The following is an 18,874-nucleotide window of genomic DNA, read 5'->3' as shown; positions in this document are numbered from 1 at the left end:
AATTATGGAAGTATACTTACTAGTATTTTAGGCACTCAATTATATGTAATGGCGGCAGACCTGCTTGTCCGAATGCTTTAAAATATATGATGCTCCAGTGGAAGTGGATGCAGTTGCTTTCACCCACCCGCATTTCTCTCTGAAATTGCCTCTGCTCTTTCAGGATGGCTATCTGACCTCTTTTAGAGGCCAGCCTATCAACTGCCCATGAATTGGAGGGCTCTCCTCTAATTGATGGGCTGGCAGAAAACCATCCTCTGTTGGAAGGCATCTTCTCTTTGAAGGGCTCCTGTAAAATATACTTAAAGATTTTTAAAAATCCATCAGATCTGTGCACCATCAACAGTTACACTGTGGACAGTGTGATGAACAGGCAGACACACGGGTCAACTATTCAGTCGTCCACACTATGGCAAGATACACTGTATTTCTATTTAGATCATAATAGCCATGTCTAAAAAATTTTTGTGTGTGTAATGCAGCTCTTTATCCTCTTCTTTGTCATTCGGTTCTTCTTTCCTACAGTCATGAAATGTTTCTGCAGCTGCCTTACCCCTGTTACTCCATTTTTCCTGACTCTCCAGACTGATTGCTTTGGGGAGAAATACATCTAGAGATGAAGTACAACCAGAAGGAGATTTCAGCACCTTCCACAATGCATTTGTGCACACAACCATATACAGCATAAAGATTTGGTAGCAACCAAATTCTGACCTCTTAAGTGAAGTCGCGGGTGTTAGGTCTGGGAGGGCTGCAGGCTCAAATGCCCTCTGGAAGATGCCAGTACTGCCATGGCAGGCAGATTGTGTGATGTGCCCTCTGAGCCCTTCGGTCATCTCCTACTTACAACTGTAGCTGCAGCAAAGGACAGCATAGCTCCACTGCAGTGCACTAGCAGAGTCAGCTTGCTGCTACTGCTGTGAATGTGTAGGGTCCCTGTGTGGGAGAAAGGAGCTTCCAATGCTGCTCTGTTTTCCTAAGCAAGAGGGGTGAAATGGGATATAAAGACAATTATTTAAAAAAAAAAAAATGGAATGAGAATGCTCAGTTGCACCCTTGTATGGTTGCATCAGATGAACATGCCTTTAATGAATCAAAACTGGTAAAGAATCACCTAATATCTACCACACGGAAAAAAGCCATATCCAACTTATTCTGGTCTCTGTACGCTCTGCAGCATTTACAGCTTAAACTATTTCCACACTAGCCATTAATTCTAGAGAGGACATAATCGCTCTCCATTTCCTCTGGTACTGCTGTTGATGTTACCAGCCCGTGGCATTCCAGAATTTTCTGCTTTGCTGTTCTACCTTTCCTCAGACGTACTTTATGCCAGAGTTTAGGGGTTTGCTTGTTTCCTCTTAAAGCATATTTGCAGCATGAACCTATACTATTGAAATTGAATGAGTGAGTGAATTTACATACATTTGTACTGCTTAAACAAAAAAACATGGATAGCAAGCCAGTGACAGTTGCTCCAAAGTATTGTTGAGGCTTTTCAGGACTACCATCCCATTAGTAGCATCCTCCTTGCCATAACTTTATTTTAAAGTAGGTACATAGTTGCTTCCTGTTCACTTTCTGTGGCCACGCAGTCCTTAATTGTCTCTTAATTATTCAGCTCCTGTTCCTGATTTCCTCTTAGCAGCTAAATCATTAATTGCTCATTAATTGTATTTTTATAAGTGAAACTTCATGTTTGCACCAATAAAAAATTGAAAGGCAATCTACCATCCACAATTAGTATGCAATACGGAGTGAGACAGGGACGTCCTCTGTTTCCATTGCTTTTCAACATTTGCACTGAGATCCTGGTTGTGCTTGCCCAACATGATAAGCTATGCTGCAATGAAACAAGCAGTGTGGGATGTTTATGGAATAACCCATGGTATGCCCAGTGGACTATTAGGCACTCCTTTGGTTGCTCTCCTCTTCTTTGGCCCTCCTGCAGGTATACTGGGAACCTGTGCAGCACAACCTGTCTCATCTCCTTTTCCTGTTCAGATGCTGCTTTTGCAGTCACTGTGGCTTCGTATCTTTTCAAATATCACTTCCTATGATTTCCAAAGCTAGAACTAATAAGAGTCCCACCCAAGAGCCCAAGTGGTGTATTGAAGCAGTTTCCACAGGATTGCTCTTTGAAAAATAAAATTACACCAGAAACATGCACTGATGTTTTTGTTAATTTAAAAGCATGTTGGTAGTTTGGCAATTTCAAAAGGTGGGTAGAATGCAGATGTTCTCTTTCTGATGTGCCAAGATGCTTCGAGATTTGGAAGAGAATGAGAACAGTAAGAGCAATATATTCAACCTTGCTTGGTCAGTGGCCATGGATATTGCCTATTGCCCATTGTTCCCAAAGTAAAGGTGAAATGAGGAAATGTGATTTTGTTGGGGAGGTACTCAGAATCAAGAATGTAGCTTCATACACTTTATCATTAATTATTAAGTACAGAGGAGATTGTGTGATAACGAAGATAAGCTGTATCAAGTATAAGAAAAATTCCAAAATTTATATCATGAAATACCTTTTGTGGTCATAGAGCAGAAAAAATGTACAAACTTTGAAGATCTCCAAAACTCTTAAATCCCATGGAAAGGAACACTACCTGCTAGGTAAAAAGGATGTTACATTTTTTTTTTAATTTAATGCTATGGGACTGCTGCCCACTTCATGAAGGCCTCCAATCTTTAGCAGAACCAATCTTCAGGGGGGAAAAGCGTGGGGAGGAGTTGGATGATGAGCTGGGTACAAGAGAAATGTGATGATTCTCCTTATCTGAGTCCTCTGACTATTTGACAAGGATGACTTTTCAGGATACAAGTTTCATATGTCTGGCCAACCCATGAAATGTGAAAACATATTCAACAACTCTTTGGTGCTAAAATAATAATAAAAGAATAATTCAGGCTTAGTTAAACCTTTTGTTCCAGATTTAGGGTTGTTGGAACAGTTTGAGAACTGTTATTGTAAGATACTTGGGCAGAGTATTCACTTCTGCAGTAATGATATGAAAGTGGCTTGAGCTGCCTATCTGCAAACATTTGTACTAGTATTTGTATGTAATACTGTTATATGCTATCTCTCAATTATGTGCAATTTTGTGAGAAAGGGACATACGAATGAAGGTAATAAAGCTGATGACAACCTGCAGCGCCAGCATAATTTTATATTTGTTGTTGTTTCACTTGCTCAGCAGATTTATCAGTATTACTACTAGTACTAGCACCACTACCATGACTGCAAGTGTTGTATCTAACCTAACTAGGTGCTTTAGTTAGATTAGCAACTATAGAGAATCTGCACCATCCTGAGTCAGTTGCAATTTAAAAAATAAAACTCTGGTTTTGCCTTTTCTACAGAATGGAACAGGTGTCAGCTGGATTTATAACTGTTCTAGTACTACCTAGTTTCCCTCTTTCCTAAGACAATCCCAGGTTGATACATGATAGGCCTAGCACTTTGGATTGTCTTCAGGGAACCAGCAGTAAGCTATGAACTGAACAAAAACTGGTTCAGAGTTTTATTGCAGCCATACCGAATGCTACAGTTTTTAAATACTCACAGAACCTGACTTGAGTTAACACTGTCCCCGCCCCCACATCCAAGCAAGGTGAGTGCCATAAATTATTTTTAGTAGGAGAGATCCATGTGGTTCTGACTTTGTGTAATTCCTCTGGGTAGCATTTACAACTGATACATAGCCCAGGTTTGTGATTTCAATGCTTATGGCATTTTTTCAGGATGCTATGGCTTGATTTTTTTGCCAGTAATCCCTAAATGAGTTTTTTCATTAAGATGAATACTTAGTAGAATGTGAAATTGACTCTGATCTGCCAGCATATTTTACAGCTTCATTTTTGCTCTTGAAAGTTTTGTTGCAAAATATATACATAGGCAGGGATGTGTATGAAATTCATGTTGGACTCTGTACACACACCACTTGTCTCTGAATTTTACAATGTGGCTGAAACAGCTTGGGAGACTTTGGGGTCAGGCTTGGTATGAGTGTTTAATAATCTGGATATTACTTACAAGAATGGGGTTCCTGGTCTATCATGGGCAGTATCTCAAGGCTGAGGTACTGCTGTGTAACAAAATATATAATACTCAGAAGACAGCTGGCTTTGCACATTGTAGATCTGTTCACTATTAGAAGTTAGAAATACAAAACTAAGCCTTGAATTGAACAGGTAATAACTAAAACCAGCTGAATTGTTCCTTGCACTGGAGGGCCATTTCATTGAGAAGACAGCCTATTCCTTTGAGTTCAGGAGGGTTTGTGCTCTTTTAGTGGAGGTTGAATAATTATATGCAGCCTTAAGTCTGTTTAGCATTATTTAAAAAGCCTATTTCTGAAGATTTTCAATCAAGTTATAATGTTATTACAAGAAAATAATACATTGGCTCTAAATGAAAGTTAATTCTAAGTTCAAACTGTTCAGGCACCTGTCCCCTCCCACTCTGCAACATCACTTAACATATTAATAAATATTTTGCTAGCTCTCTTAGCTGCCAGATCCATTAAACTCTCCAGATGGTTAAACACCAGCTAAAGCTGAGTTCTACCTAAGCAAGAGATGTGAAATAACCTCCAGTGCATGTGCCATTCTTCTCTATTTTGCAGTAAAATTTGTTTTGCTAAGTGGAAATGGATACCATTATTGGAGGATTGTTCTACTTTCTAGAGGGAATGCTGTGATAGTCCATTACAACAAAAACAGAAGACTCTTGTGCCCCTTTAAAAAGTAACAGATTATTGTTTCCAGATTCCACTTTGTTGGATACAGTGCCATCTTCCCCACCAAACCTTAAGCCACAATAAAGCCAGTATGAGAGCGATTAAGAGGTGCAGGGCTTGGACCCAGGAGAGCTGAGTTCCAGTCCCCACTCAGCCATGGGACCAACTTTATGTGACTTTGAGCCAGTCACACAAACGTTTAGCTCTATCTGTCTCATAGGGCTATTGTTGAGGCTAAGATTGAGAGGAAGAGAACTGTGTAAACCATCAACAGTTATGGAAAAAAATAAAAGGATATAAATATAATAAAATAAATGAATAAAGTAACAAACAAATGAATCTGTGCCACAAGATCATTTCTTAAACTGCTTCAAGTTTGAGAGTTCACTTGTGTTTAGTCTGTGTATCATCAGATAGTCTTAATCTCTTCCTCTTAAATAGTTCTTTATCCCTGAACCTTATGTTGGGGAGAGTTCACAAAATCAACCAAGTTCTCACAGGAAATTTGTATTGAACCACTTCTTAATTTGTTTCCTGCTTTAGGGGAACTATGTGATGAGGTGATCAACCAGTGTGTCCCTGAGCTAAACCCTTGCAAACACGATTCCAAATGTATTTCACTTGACAAAGGATATAGGTAAGTAAGCTCATATCAATATTTTTCCTCTTGGGCTATGTTCAACCACAAGCTGCAGTGGGATTACATGAGGAATTAGTTTGACTAAGTAAACAAAATCCCAGTGTATGGTCGTGTGCTGTTTTTATTTTTATTACTACTGCTCTTACTTTAGAGAACGGCTTATGGAATGTCACGAATATGAGGTTGCAGTGAAAAGACACTTCAACACTTTGATTTGTTTCTTTCCACACTGACTCTTTAGTTCTACTTTGAACTTTATTAGTTTTCATTATGCTTCCGGATTGCCAAGAGCAACATTTCAATCACTGTAGCCATTTAATTCTCTCACTCGAAGGAAGGTGTTTGTGAGAGAGAGAACTAGAGGAGGGTGAGGTCTTTTCCAAGATGCTGTCCCCGAAAAGCAGAAAAGGGGGGTCAGGTGAGAAGGCGGTGGGGGGGGGATGTGTGAGGGCAGGGGCAAACGGAAGTGCTTGTATGTCCTCCCTGCTCTGGTGGCCCAGAAGCTAGCACCCACTTAAGGAAGTTCACAAAAGGATAGTGCCCCATTTCCTATGCTATATAATTTTGGGTATTTTGCTCTTGTACCCTTCTCAAAGAACACAAGAGAATCTCTGACCCTACAGAGGTTTTGGTGGGTGGGAGCAGAAGTGACTGCAGGAAAAAAAGAGGGGGAAAACTTTCCTTCCATGAACGTCCTTAACAAAGTATTCAACCAATAGGATTCCAAAGTGATTGCTAGCAGAAACCTTATTCAGATACCTCTGGGATCCTCACATGCCAGTCGAATGTAATTTACTATGCCCCTTCTGCTTGCATCCTTAAATGTTTGTTATTTTGTGTGTTGTAACTGTATGCCAAGTCAGAGTCATTCTTTCCTTCCCAAACCAAAATATATACATGACAGCAGAGGATTTGCTGCCAGCTGAAAGGGCTGGGAAGCAGCCACACTTAACTCATAAGGAAAAGGAAACTTGAATAATTTAGGTCAGCGCCTGAAATGACCTCTTCTGAGTATAAACAAAAGCAATCAGTGATATGTGCTGATTCTGTGATATTTCTTCAAGCTTTTTCAAATCCCTGGACTAAGCCTTTAAGAAACAGAGACCTACTCAGATTCCACTCCCACTTCAGAATGTTCTGACTGGTCCCTCCGTTTAGCATTTGATCATTTTGACATTTTCACTGCTCTGTGATACTCAGGATCTAGATAAATTGAGATTTATTTTGATGCAAGGACTATCAGTTTAATCTTAAGAGGAGTAGGCAAGGAGAAACTCAGGCTTCTCATATTAGTTTTTAGTTATTAGTTATTAGTTTATTTAGTTGTGAGAGGGATTCTAAACTATAATGCAGAATTTACCATTGGCCTATAGTTTACCGTGTTACTGGTACAGGAGCTACATGGGGTGGGGGGCGGAATTGGAGATGCACCAGCTGTACTAATATAGGACCATACTAATGGATCTATTATTTCATAGGATAATGATAAGGCAAACCAGTGTTTAAATTTTGAAATGACCTTTTCCTCTGCACAAACACTCAGTGACTGTGGTTGGCAGCTCTTTTGCTCTCCACATACAGAGAAGCCATATCCTGATTTTGGGCCATTATCACAGATATAAACTGAGAGGCATGCACAAGCTTCAGTGCCTGCTTGCCCCAGGCTGCTGTTGTGCAGGCAGAAGGCAATACAGAATTAGTGCCAGAGAGTGCCAAGACTGGGATGTTTCCCTTCAATCAAGGATCAAGGTGACAAGACGAGATGCAGCAATAAGTTCCAGCTGTTGCCATTGTTGTCATTAAGTGCTATCAAGTCATCTCACAACTTAAGGTGACCCCACAAATGAAAGCCCTCCAAAATATACTATCCATGACAACCCTGCTCAATGTGTGTACTTCCTTTATGAAGTCCATGCATCTTGTACTTGCTCTTCCTTTTGCTCTATTGTTGTCCCAACACAATGGTCTTTTCAAGGGAACCTTGCCTTGTCATGATATGCCCAAAGCATGATGGCCGCAGTTTTGTTGGTCTTGTCACTTTTGCTTTTAGGGAAAATTATGGCTTGATTTGATCTAGGACCCACTTTGTTTGTCTTTCTGTCAGCCCAGGATATTCACAAAGCACCATTTTTTAATCACATCAATTTTCTTCCAGCCCGGTCCAGCTTTCATGCCCATACATAGTGATTAGGAATGTTGTTGTTGTTGTTGTTAATTGCGAAGTCATGTCCAACCCGTCGTGACCCTATGGACAACATTCCTCCAGGCCTTCCTGTCCACCATCCCCCGGAGTCCACTTAAGCTCACACCAACTGCTTCAGTGACTCCATCTAGCCACCTCATCCTCTGCCGCCCCCTTCTTCTTTTGCCATCTATTGTGCCCAGCATTAGGCTCTTCTCCAGGGAGTCCTTCCTTCTCATTAGGTGGCCAAAGTATTTGAATTTCATCTTCACTATCTGGCCTTCTAAAGAGCAGGGTTGATCTCCTCTAGGACTGACCGGTTTGATAACCTTGCAGTCCAAAGAACTCGCAGGCACCACAATTCAAAGGCCTCAGTTCTTTGGCACCCAGCCTTCCTTATGGTCCAACTTTCACAGCCATACATTGCAACTGGGAAAATCATAGCCTTGACTATACACACTTTTGTTGGCAGGGTGCTGTCTCTGCTTTTTGTATGCTGTCGAGATTTGCCATAGCTTTTCACCCCAGGAGCAAGCGTCTTTTAATTTCTTGGCTACAGTCCCCATCTGCAGTGATCTTGGAGCCCAGGAAAATAAAATCTGTCACTACCTTCATTTCTTCCCCATCTATTTGCCAGGGAGTGATAGGACCAGATGCCATGATCTTAGTTTTCTTAATGTTGAGTTTCAAGGCAACTTTTGCACTCTCCTCCTTCACCTGCATCAAGAAGCTCTTTAGTTCCTCTTCCCTTTCTGCCATGAGAGTGGTATCATCTGCATATCTGAGGTTGTTGATATTTCTCCCGGCAATCTTAATTCCAACTGGTGATTCACCTTTCTCATGATGTGCTCTGCATATAAGTTAAATAGGCAAGGCAACAGTATACAGCCTTGCCAAACTCCTTGCTCAATTTTGAACCAGTCAGTGGTTCCATGTCCAGTTCTCACTGTTGCTTCTTGACACTCATATAGGTTTCTCAAGAGACAAATAAGATGGTCAGGTACTCCCATCTCTTTAAGAACTTTTGCCACAATTTGTTGTGCTCCACACAATCAAAGGCTTTAGCATGGTCAATGAAGCAGAAGTAGATGTTTTTCTGGAACTCCCTAGCTTTCTCCATGATCTGGCATATGTTGGCAATTTGATCTCTAGTTCCTCTCCCTCTTTGAAATCCTGCCTGTACTTCTGGTAGTTCTCGGTCCACATACTGCTGGAGCCTAGCTTGTAGGATTTTGAGCATCACTTTGCTAGCATGTGAAATGAGTGCAATGGTGTGGTAGTTTGAACATTCTTTGGCATTGCCCTTCTTTGGGATCGTAATGTAAACTGACCTTTTCCAATCCTGTGACTACTGTTGAGTTTTCCAAATTTGCTGGCATATTGAGTGTAGCACTTTTACTGCATCATCTTTTAAGATTTTGAATAGCTCAGCTGGACTGTCACCCCCAATAGCTTTGTTGTTGCTCAGACTTCCTAAGGCCCATTTGACTTCACATTCCAGGATGTCTGGCTCGAGGTCAGTGACCACCCCATCGTGGTTATCAGGAATGTTAAGCTCTTTCTTGTATAGTTCTTCTGTATAATCTTGCCACCTCTTCTTAATCTCTTCTGCCTCTGTTAGGTACCTGCCATTTTGGTCCTTTGCAGGAAACGTTCCCTTCATATCTCCAATTTTCTTGAAGAGATCTCTGGTCCTCCCTATTCTATTGTTTCATTCTATTTCTTTGTACTGTTCATTTAAGAAGGCATTCTTATCTCTTCTAGCTATTCTCTGGAATTCTGCATTTAATTGGGTATATCTTTCTCTTTCTCCCTTGCCTTCCTCAGACAGCCATTTTGCTTTCTTGCATTTCTTTTTCTTTTAGTTGCTATCTCTTGTACAATGTTACAAACCTCCGTCCATATTTCTTCAGGCACTCTGTCTATCAGATCTAATTCCTTAAATCTATTTGACACCTCTACTGTATATTCATCGGGGATATGATTTAGGTCATTCCTGAGTGGCCTAGTGCTTTTCCCTCCTTTCTTCAACTTAAGCCTAAATTTTGCAACAAGAAGCTCATGATCTGAGCCACAGTCAGCTCCTGGTCTAGTTTTTACTGCCTGGATAGAGCTTCTCCATCTTTGGCTGCAGAGCACATAGTCAGTCTGATTTCTGTGTTGACCGTCTAGTGATGTCCATGTGTAGGGTCGTCTCTTGGGTTGTTGGAAAAGAGTGTTTGCTATGACCATCGTATTCTCTTGACAAAATTCTACCAGCCTGTGCCCTGCTTCATTTTGTACTGCAAGGCCAAACTTGCCTGTTATTCTGGTTATCTTTTGGCTTGCTACTTTAGCTTTCCAATCCGTGATGATAAGGACATCATTTTTTGGTGTTAATTCTAGAAGGTGTTGTAGGCCCTCATAGAACTGGTCAACTTCAGCCTCTTCAACACCAGTGGTTGGAGCATAGATTTGGACTACTGTGATGTTGAATGGTTTGCCCTGGATTCGAACTGAGATCATTCTGTCATTTTGGAGATTATATCCCAGTACTGCTTTTCCTACTCTTTTATTGACCATGAACGCTACTCCATTTCTTCTGAGGGATTCTTGCCTGCAGTATTCTTGCCCTGATGGTCATCTGAATTAAATTTACCCATTCCTGTCCTTTTTAGTTCACTGATTCCTAAGATGTCGATGTTCAGTATTGTTATCTCTTGTCTGACCCCGTCCAGCTTGCCTTGTTTAGACAGCATATTAAAAAGCAGAGACATCATCCTGCCAACAAAAGTGCGTATAGTCAAGGCTATGGTTTTCCCAGTTGCAATGTATGGCTGTGAAAGTTGGGCCATAAGGAAGGCTGAGCGCTGAAGAATTTAGGCCTTTGAATTGTGGTGCTGGAGAAGACTCCTGCAAGTCCCTTGGACTGTAAGGCGATCAAACCGGTCAGTCCTAGAGAAAATCAACGCTGACTGCTCTTTAGAAGGCCAGATACTGAAGATGAAACTCAAATACTTTGGCCACCAAATGAGAAGGAAGGTCTCACTGGAAAAGACCCTAATCCTGGGAACAATTGACAGCAAAAGAAGGAGACAGCAGAGGATGAGGTGGAGAGATGGAGTCACTGAAGCAGTCGTCGTCAGCTTAAGTGGACTCTGGGGGATGGTGGAGGACAGGATGGCCTGGAGGAATGTTGTCCATGGGGTCGCAATGGGTTGGACACAACTTTGCAACTAACAATAACAACAAGCTTGCCTTGATTAATGGATCTTACATTCCATTCCTATGGAGTATAGATCTTTACAGCATTGAATTCTAGCCCTCTGCTCTTCCCCAGTAGCATATTGGACACCTTCCTACCTGAGGGACTCATCTTCTGGCGTCATATCTTTTTGCCGTTTGGTACTGTCCATGGGGTTTTCATGGCAAAGATACTGGGGTGGGTTACCATTTCCTTCTACAATAATACAAATGATCTTGGCCTTGGTTTCCAGTGAAACATCGTTGCACCTGATGATCTTTTCTAGTTGCTTCATGGCTGTTTCAGTTGTCTATTAATTTCTTGTCTGCAGTCTCCCTTTGAATTGATAACTGAGGCAAGGAATGCGAAAGCTATTTAGTTATTAGCTAGCCACCTAGCAAGTATTTCTGTGGTACAGAGGAGGAAGTGAGAGGCTAAAGCTTTGGTTTGGGCAGGGAGATGCGAGAACAAAATCAATATTCTTGGGTTTGGCAGTACAGGATGTATTGTTAGGGGCACTGCAGAAAATGAAGACTTAATCTAAGTCAAACTGGGGGTACTGTACAGTGGAGTATGCTTAAAAGGAAGAAGAGAGCCAATAAAAATGCAGGCACACAAGTAAAACGGAGTTATAAGTTATGAATAAATGTGAAAGCAAGCCCTGGGATTCTTTTCTAACATTTAACAAGATAGGCTAGAATCACAGATTCCTTTCAATGAGATGAAAGGTGGTAGTTTAAAAGCTACAATTTAAGCAAAATGTTGCTGACAGTAGCTAAACAAACCTGCATAGAAGATGATGTCACCAATCCTAGATTTGAAAGAAATCTGGCAATTGCTTACTTTTTTTGATTAGTAGTAGCTTTTGGGAAGCACCATTCAAGGACAGAGGTGACAAACCAAATGCAGAGGAAAGATCAGCAACTGACAAAGAAAGTGGAAGCAAGAATTTTAAGTATTTGACTACAATCATAGTGGCTACCTCTAGAGCACATCACTGTTAATGTTGGCATTCATATCTGTGATTCTTAACGCAAGCAAATGTAATATAATCCCCCGCACTCTAAAGTGTGGAATGTATTTGTTTTTATTTGAATGTTTTCTATATCACACTTTATGAAAACGTCCAGTGTGGTATATACCTAATTTAATTAATCTGTCTAGGAATAAAGCTGTTGTTCCACTTGCCCGGTGTGTGGGTATTAGTGCACAGTTATAAATAAGTTTTATTATTCTGGAGCATGGAATTACTACCTGACAGAATAAAGTACTGATTTAATGCAGCCTTCTCAAGAAAAGTGGTGGTTCTGTCATTACTGCGATAGCCAATACACATCATAAAAGTGATCCATGGCAGCTTTGAATAAGGACCTGCACATCGTTCATTATTACATCACTTTATATTAGGACAACAGGGATCAATAAAGCAACAGGATTAAATGCTGCTATTTCCTCCCACAGCATCTTATGATGGATACTGCTTGCTTGTCTGTGTGCCTGAAGCATTGCTAGGATCCTTTGCTATGTCTCTGCAAAACTTTGAGAAGGCATTTAGTCTCAGTAAAACTCAATTTCCAACTTTTCTAGTTCCAACATACAAAGATGTAACCCCATAAGATAAGATGCTGTTCTGAATAGAACACCGTTCTCAATGCAGAATGAGCATATTCTGAGTCAGTACTGAGAAGCAAAATTGTTAAGCATTACAATTTGAGGAAAGAAAGCAGCGGTTAAGACAATGTGAAAAAGTCAGGTCTGTAGCCTAAACAAGAAATCTAGTTGTGGATTAAGATTTTACTTCAGAGTTGATCAATGGTAGATGATCTTTACATGAAAGCATGTGTCCCTTTGAGAAGTGCGCTGAGAGAAAGAGAGAGAGGGTGCTATGTATATTATACATAAGAAAAGTGAGACCAATGGAAAAGGCTCTAAGACTGGCTGAAGAGGCAGGACCTAGTATCTGGGCATCAGGTAATATTTAACATGAAGAACCAAGTGGCATCTTCACAAAGGCAACAGTTTCCAGAGGATGCAGAATGAGAATGGAACGTAGTTGAAAACTTCAGGTCAACTGATGTAGTAAACTGACCTTCTGCTTCTCTATATATTTTATTTTTATATGTTCATTATTTAGTTGTTTGTTTTAAATTCTATTCTTCTTTTCCATATAAAAATTCCAAGGTTGCTTACAATTATGGTCAAATAAAAATAATTGAAAGTTTCACTAAAACCAACCATATAAAATATGAACAAATAGAGCCATAGTAGAAAATGTGCTTTGGTTGGCCTGAGATACCTGTAAATTTCTTGCTTACCGTTTCATTTTAACTCTCATTCTACTGCAGTGAAATTATTCAACACTGACTAGGATATTGACCTTCATGATTTAAATAAAAACAACAGGTTTAGATATGAGTATTCTCAAAAACATTGAAAGACTAGACTCCCGTCTGCTCAGGCATTATCCCTGCCTCCAGTGTCCTGAGCCATTCCAGTCTGTTGTAACCTGACCCCAATGACTTCAACATGCTTACCATCAAGGCCTGAAGGAGGCTTCTACACATATTCAAGCAATTGTGCTCAGAAGTTTCTGGGCAATTGGGAATAATTGACCAGGGTCCCCACTCTCAGGGATGTTTCTAAGTACAGTCACTTGAATGAGCTAGAAGCTTTCTCCACACCTTCATGCTAAGTGGACATGACTCTAGTCCCTTTTCTCACTTTCAGCCCTCAGGTCTCAGGCTACCATCTAAACAGAGCTTAGCAGTCCATTTACACTGATGTACTATTGCCAGGCTGATTGAAGCTAACATTAATCAAGTTGCAGATTGTCCAAATCTGTCTCTCTTATCTCCTTTGACCAAACATCTGTTTAACACAGATCACAGCCACCTTGTAGGATGACATACAGTCAGGCACTCTAACTTATACTATCTCTTGCTCGTGATGTACGTAGCTCTCTCTCCAGCTTTCTCTGTCAGTCTTTCTTGCACATGGAATGAGCCATCTAGAAGTTAATAGCCCTGCATTAAGAATTAAATCACATATTGACATTAGGAGTTCAGAGGTACATCAAAATATAGTCTCCAAAATACATAACATATGCTAAACTAGGGAAATAATAGATGTTCCTCTTTTGTTCTGGTTTGGATGATATGCTCATTATTTTCCAGCTGCAGAGTAGCATCCAGCTGGGAGGTGTGAAATGTGGTTTATAAGCTGAAACACATTCACACCGGTCCAAAACATAGTGTCTAAGTTTTTGAGAGACTGCCCGGTCTTCCAGAGAGTTCTACTCCCCCTGGCCTGAGACCTTGAATGCCAAGTTTCAGCCTAGTGCACATTTTTTATGGTTGAGTAATAAACCTCAGAAAATAGGGTTTATAATAGAAATGCTGACACAACTTTAATACAACCAGCTTAACAACAGTAATAAAAAACAGGAAAATAGTGTACGTTTGTTGTACCTTAGCTTCCTCTACTCCACTTTCTGAAAACGACTTGCTATCTAAAGGTAGATGAATGGCATTCTTTTCATGATAAACACAATTCAAAGGCAGATGGATTAAGAAAAAAAGAAATAATAATCATAAGACTGGGAATAAATTGTTCCACGACAATCAGTATTGAAGAACTATGAAGTTCATTTACCTGTGTGCTTTCACCATTTGAGAGGACTGCATTAAATGAAGAAGGAACCATGTTTTAACATCCTTGTCTTTCAAGAGGTAGTCTCAGACTCATTTAGCAAGATTTCCCATGGTTCTTTCAAGTACTATACACAGTGATACAGCACTACACCACATTCTGCCAACAGTCCATTAAGAATTTATTCCACAAGCAACTCCTCTCGGTGCTTACACACGAGGGATTTAGTGCAGAATCATGACTACTCATTTTTACATGGCATCCAGACAATAGCATCACCCAGTCATTGTCATCCTGTATTTTCCTGTGGCTGTTCTGTCAGTTCTCATACTGCAGATAGTCTGGCTTCTTCATCAAAACAGAAGAGCTGGACAGGTATACAAGCCTTCAGTACTACTCATCTGGCTTTTTTTAAGGATGGAATTTTGAAGGGGCTGGTGGTGCATTGGAAAGTAAGCCTATCCCAGCTTAGCATCTGTTCACTGTAACTTTGGAGGTGGGTTCCATTTTTTTAATCAATGGTACAATTGTCACAAAAATGTGTTCTGGATAGCTTTTGCTTTTTAGTGACAGAGAAGTACAATGCAACTGTACCTAATCCTCTAAGTGGTGTCCGGAAATAGTGTGGAGGGTTTTCACCCAAGGAAAGAATGAAAAGCATCTTTCTAACATTATGGTAGGGGTGCATGACTGGTGGACTACATTTTGTGTGGTCCCCATGGCTGCCCTCCCCCATGAGATGCACACACACACACACACACACACACAAAATGTGGCCCAAGATCTTGCTGATCACAGTTCCTGCTTCCAAACTGTGAAGAGAAATGGGGAGGCTGCAATTCTAGCTGGGATTACTAAGGAAGGATGGTGGGTTTAGTTTCCACCCAAGTGACCCTGGAGGGAAGCCTCCCATATGTGTGATAGAGAGTGCATTAGCAAGCACACACGCACATCCATCCATACAGTCCCAATAAACACCAGAGGGATTCCTCAAAGAGAAAAAGGTTGCGCATTCCTGAATTATAGTGTTGTAGTATTCTGCGTCTTTTTCACCAAACAGCATCTACCTGGAAAAGTATTTTAGCAATATAAATAATTAAAAGATAGATTTTTAAAAAAACCCAGTATCATAGAATAGTACTTTCTGCAATGAATGCGTGTCATGAATGTGGACTCACCCATGGTCTCGCCCACAGCGGACCACTTGCATACAGAGAACATAGCTTGATGTGTACAGAGAGAAAGTACAATCATTCCTGTCAATATAGAACATGGGTCCTCAATCTACAGCCCGGGGGCCAGAACTGGTCCACCATACCCATTGGGACCCGCCACAGGCACGCATGCGACCACCACCTCACCCCACGCACAGGGAGGCAGCAGTTTGCTTGCTTGGAGAAAACGATCTCCAAGCGAGCAAGCCGCTGCCTCATGCACCCGCCTGTGCCTTGCTTTCCCTCGCTGCATGCGCACCTGACTGCCCACACATCACCTCCCCTCACCGCATGCGCCCGTCCGCTCCTCGCCGTGTGCCCTGCCCCCGCCTCAGTGCACGCACTCGTGTGCCCCGCCCCCGCCCCATCTTGCACGCACCACCGGCACCACCTTTCCAGCCCGTGCACCCCGCCGGCACCTTTCAACTGGCCCCCTGGTGAAGAAATTTGAGGACCCCGGTGTAGAAGGTCACTTTTGAATTTCCTCATTCCTGGTGGATGAGTTGTGACTGGGTAATATTGCTTGTCTGGAAGTAGTCTCTGAAATCAGCTGCAGACACTGTAGATATATCATTAACTTATCAAAACTCTGTATATACAGAAACAAAACCAGAGTATTTTTTATACTCACATTCTCTTTGTGATCTGAAAAAAGTCATAATATTGATCCTGATAAACTTAATTTTATCAGATTATGAGATATGATAACCTGTTGTTTGGGGTGGAATAGCACTTGTACCTTCACATCAGGAAAACATATTCTGGGTGTAACTGAGCTTCTCAATCAATGTTCTTGTTTTAGATGTGAATGCTTACCTGGGTACAGTGGAAAACATTGTGAAACTGATGATGATGACTGTTTGGGACACAAATGTCGCCATGGTGCATTGTGTGTAGATGCAGTTAATGGATACACCTGCATTTGTCCTCAAGGATTCAGGTAAGCGAAGTGACATAGTCTCCTCCAGGCAGTAGATAATTTCCAAAACTTGAGTGAGCTGCTTCAGCATATAAAACCACTTTGGTTCAGCAGCTCTTTTGACAACATTTAGTAGCTCATTGAACACTGAGAAGATGGAATATTGTTTTCAGCAATTTTGGGGCATTCTTTGGGCACTGCTGGAACAAACACAGTGAACAGAAAGAGAACAGTAAAAAGAAGAAGACAGTTTATTACTGGCAAGTCTTTCAACACTTAGTAGCAGAAGAAGCTAAAGTATGTCATGTCCACCTATTTAGATAGAGATATCCTTTGGTGGTATAGAGCAGTGGTGGCAAAACTATGGCTCACGTGCCACAGCGGGTACGCAGAGCCCTCTGTGTCGGCACACAAGCCCAGTCGCCCCAGAATCACCTGAACTGCCGAGCATCGGATAACAGCGCACATAGGAGACATGGGCATGCTCGGAAAGGAGTAGCGGCACCAGGGAATAACATCACAAGACGGGACTCATTAGCAGCAACTTGTCCAAGCTTTGGTATGGATGGTCAGTGCGAAGCCAAGGATATATATATATATATATACTTGCTTGGACAGCCTGTGAGTTGTTTTTTTCTAAAATACAACCTCAGTTTCTGTTGGCACTTTGCAATAATTAAGTGGGTTTTGGGTTGCAGTTTGGGCACTCGGTCTCTAAAAGTTTCACCATCACTGGGTTAGGCTTAGAAAAATGAGGTGTCCTAGTGTGATTTTGATGGTTGGAATGTGTTTAGAATGGGCAGAAAGTATGAACTATAAACAAAAAGCTACTCAAGGAAGGCATTTTCAAAATCGCCCTGTTTAGCATGGAATTTACCCTTAAATTAGGGTTAGGGGTGTGCACCAGGGTAGGGTGAGGGTTGGAAAGACGAGGTGTCCTGGCATGATTTTAATGGTTGGAATGTGTTTACCCTGGGCCGAAAGGATAACCTGTGCAGAAAAAGGTGCTCAACGAAGGCTTTTTCAAAATCGGCCTCTTCTCCATGGAACTATAACCCTATATTAGGACTAGGGGTGTGTACCAGGGTCGGGTTAGGGTTGGAAAAACGAAGTATCCTAGAATGATTATTATGGCTGGATGTGTATAGAATGGGCAGCAATGTTGAGCTGTGCAGGAAAAGGGACTCAACGAAGGCGTTTTCGAAATTGGCCTCTTTAGCATTGAACTTTACCCCTATATTAGGGTTAGGGGTGTGCACTAGGGTAGGGGTGCGAAAAAAGAGGTGTCCTGCCATAGTTTTGATGTTTGGAATTTTTTTTAGAATGGGCAGAAATGTTGAGCTGTGCAGAAAAGGCCACTCAAGGAAGTCTTTTTCAAAATCACCCTCTTTTCCATGGGTCTTTACCCTTATACTAGAGTTAGTGGTATGCACCAGGGTATGGTTAGGGTTGGAAAAACGAGTTGTCCTGGGATGTTTGTGATGGTTTCAACGTGTTTAACATGGGCAGAAATGATGAGCTGTGCTGGAAAAGGTACTCAAGGGACGCTATTTCAAAATCGCCCGCTTTTCCATGGAATTTTATTCCTGTAAGAGAGTTTGGAGTGTCCACCAGGGCAGGGTTAGGGTTGGAAAAATGAGGCGTCCTGGCATTGTTGTGATGGTTTGAATGTGTTTAACATGGGCAGAAAAAATGTTCAGAAAAACTACGCAGGGAATGCTTTTTCAAAATCTCCCACATTTCCATGCATTTTTCCCCTTATACTTGAGTTAGGGGTGTGCACCAGGGTTGGGTTGTGATTGGAAGGATGAGGTGTCCTGGCATGGTTTTGATGGTTGGACTGTGTTTAGAATGGGCAGAAATGATGAGCTGCGCAAAAAGAGCTATTCAGGGAAAGCGTTTTCATAATCTCCCTCATTTCATGGAACTTTACTGCTATATTAGGGTTATGGGTGTGCACCAGGGTAGCGTTAGGCTGGGAAAAACGAGGTGTCCTGGCATGTTTTTGATGGTTGAAATGTGTTTAGAATGGGCAGAAAAGTTGAGCTGTGCAGAAAGAGCTACTCAAGGAAGGCGTTTTCAAAATCGCCCTCTTTAGCATGGAAGTTTACCCCTATTTTTGAGTTAGGTGTGTGCACCAGGGTAGGTTTGGGGTTGAAAAGACGAGGTGTCCTGGCATGTTTGTTTTGGGTGGACTGTGTTCAGAATGGGAAGAAATGTTGTGCTATGCAGGAAAACTACCCAAGGAAGGCGTTTTCAAAATCATCCTGTTTAGCATACAACTTTACCCCTATATTATGGAATGC

The 18,874-nt window shown here is 41.4% G+C and overlaps 1 protein-coding gene across 1 annotated transcript in view; it reads left to right on the top strand.

Annotated features, from left to right (window-relative positions):
- SLIT3 (slit guidance ligand 3) overlaps nucleotides 1-18,874 on the top strand; it is a 524,682-nt gene that overhangs the window by 465,430 nt on the left and 40,378 nt on the right. The window contains exons 29-30 of the mRNA XM_044453633.1: nucleotides 5,286-5,379; nucleotides 16,452-16,589. Of these exons, the coding sequence (XP_044309568.1) occupies nucleotides 5,286-5,379; nucleotides 16,452-16,589 (232 nt within the window). The remainder of the gene's footprint in view (nucleotides 1-5,285; nucleotides 5,380-16,451; nucleotides 16,590-18,874) is intronic.

This window comes from Varanus komodoensis, unplaced genomic scaffold (assembly GCF_004798865.1).
Source record: "Varanus komodoensis strain SLA01 unplaced genomic scaffold, ASM479886v1 scaffold7_1, whole genome shotgun sequence".
NCBI classification, from domain to species: domain Eukaryota; kingdom Metazoa; phylum Chordata; class Lepidosauria; order Squamata; family Varanidae; genus Varanus; species Varanus komodoensis.
Note: the sequence above shows the minus strand (reverse complement) of the source record. Positions and strands in the feature narration are given on the sequence as shown.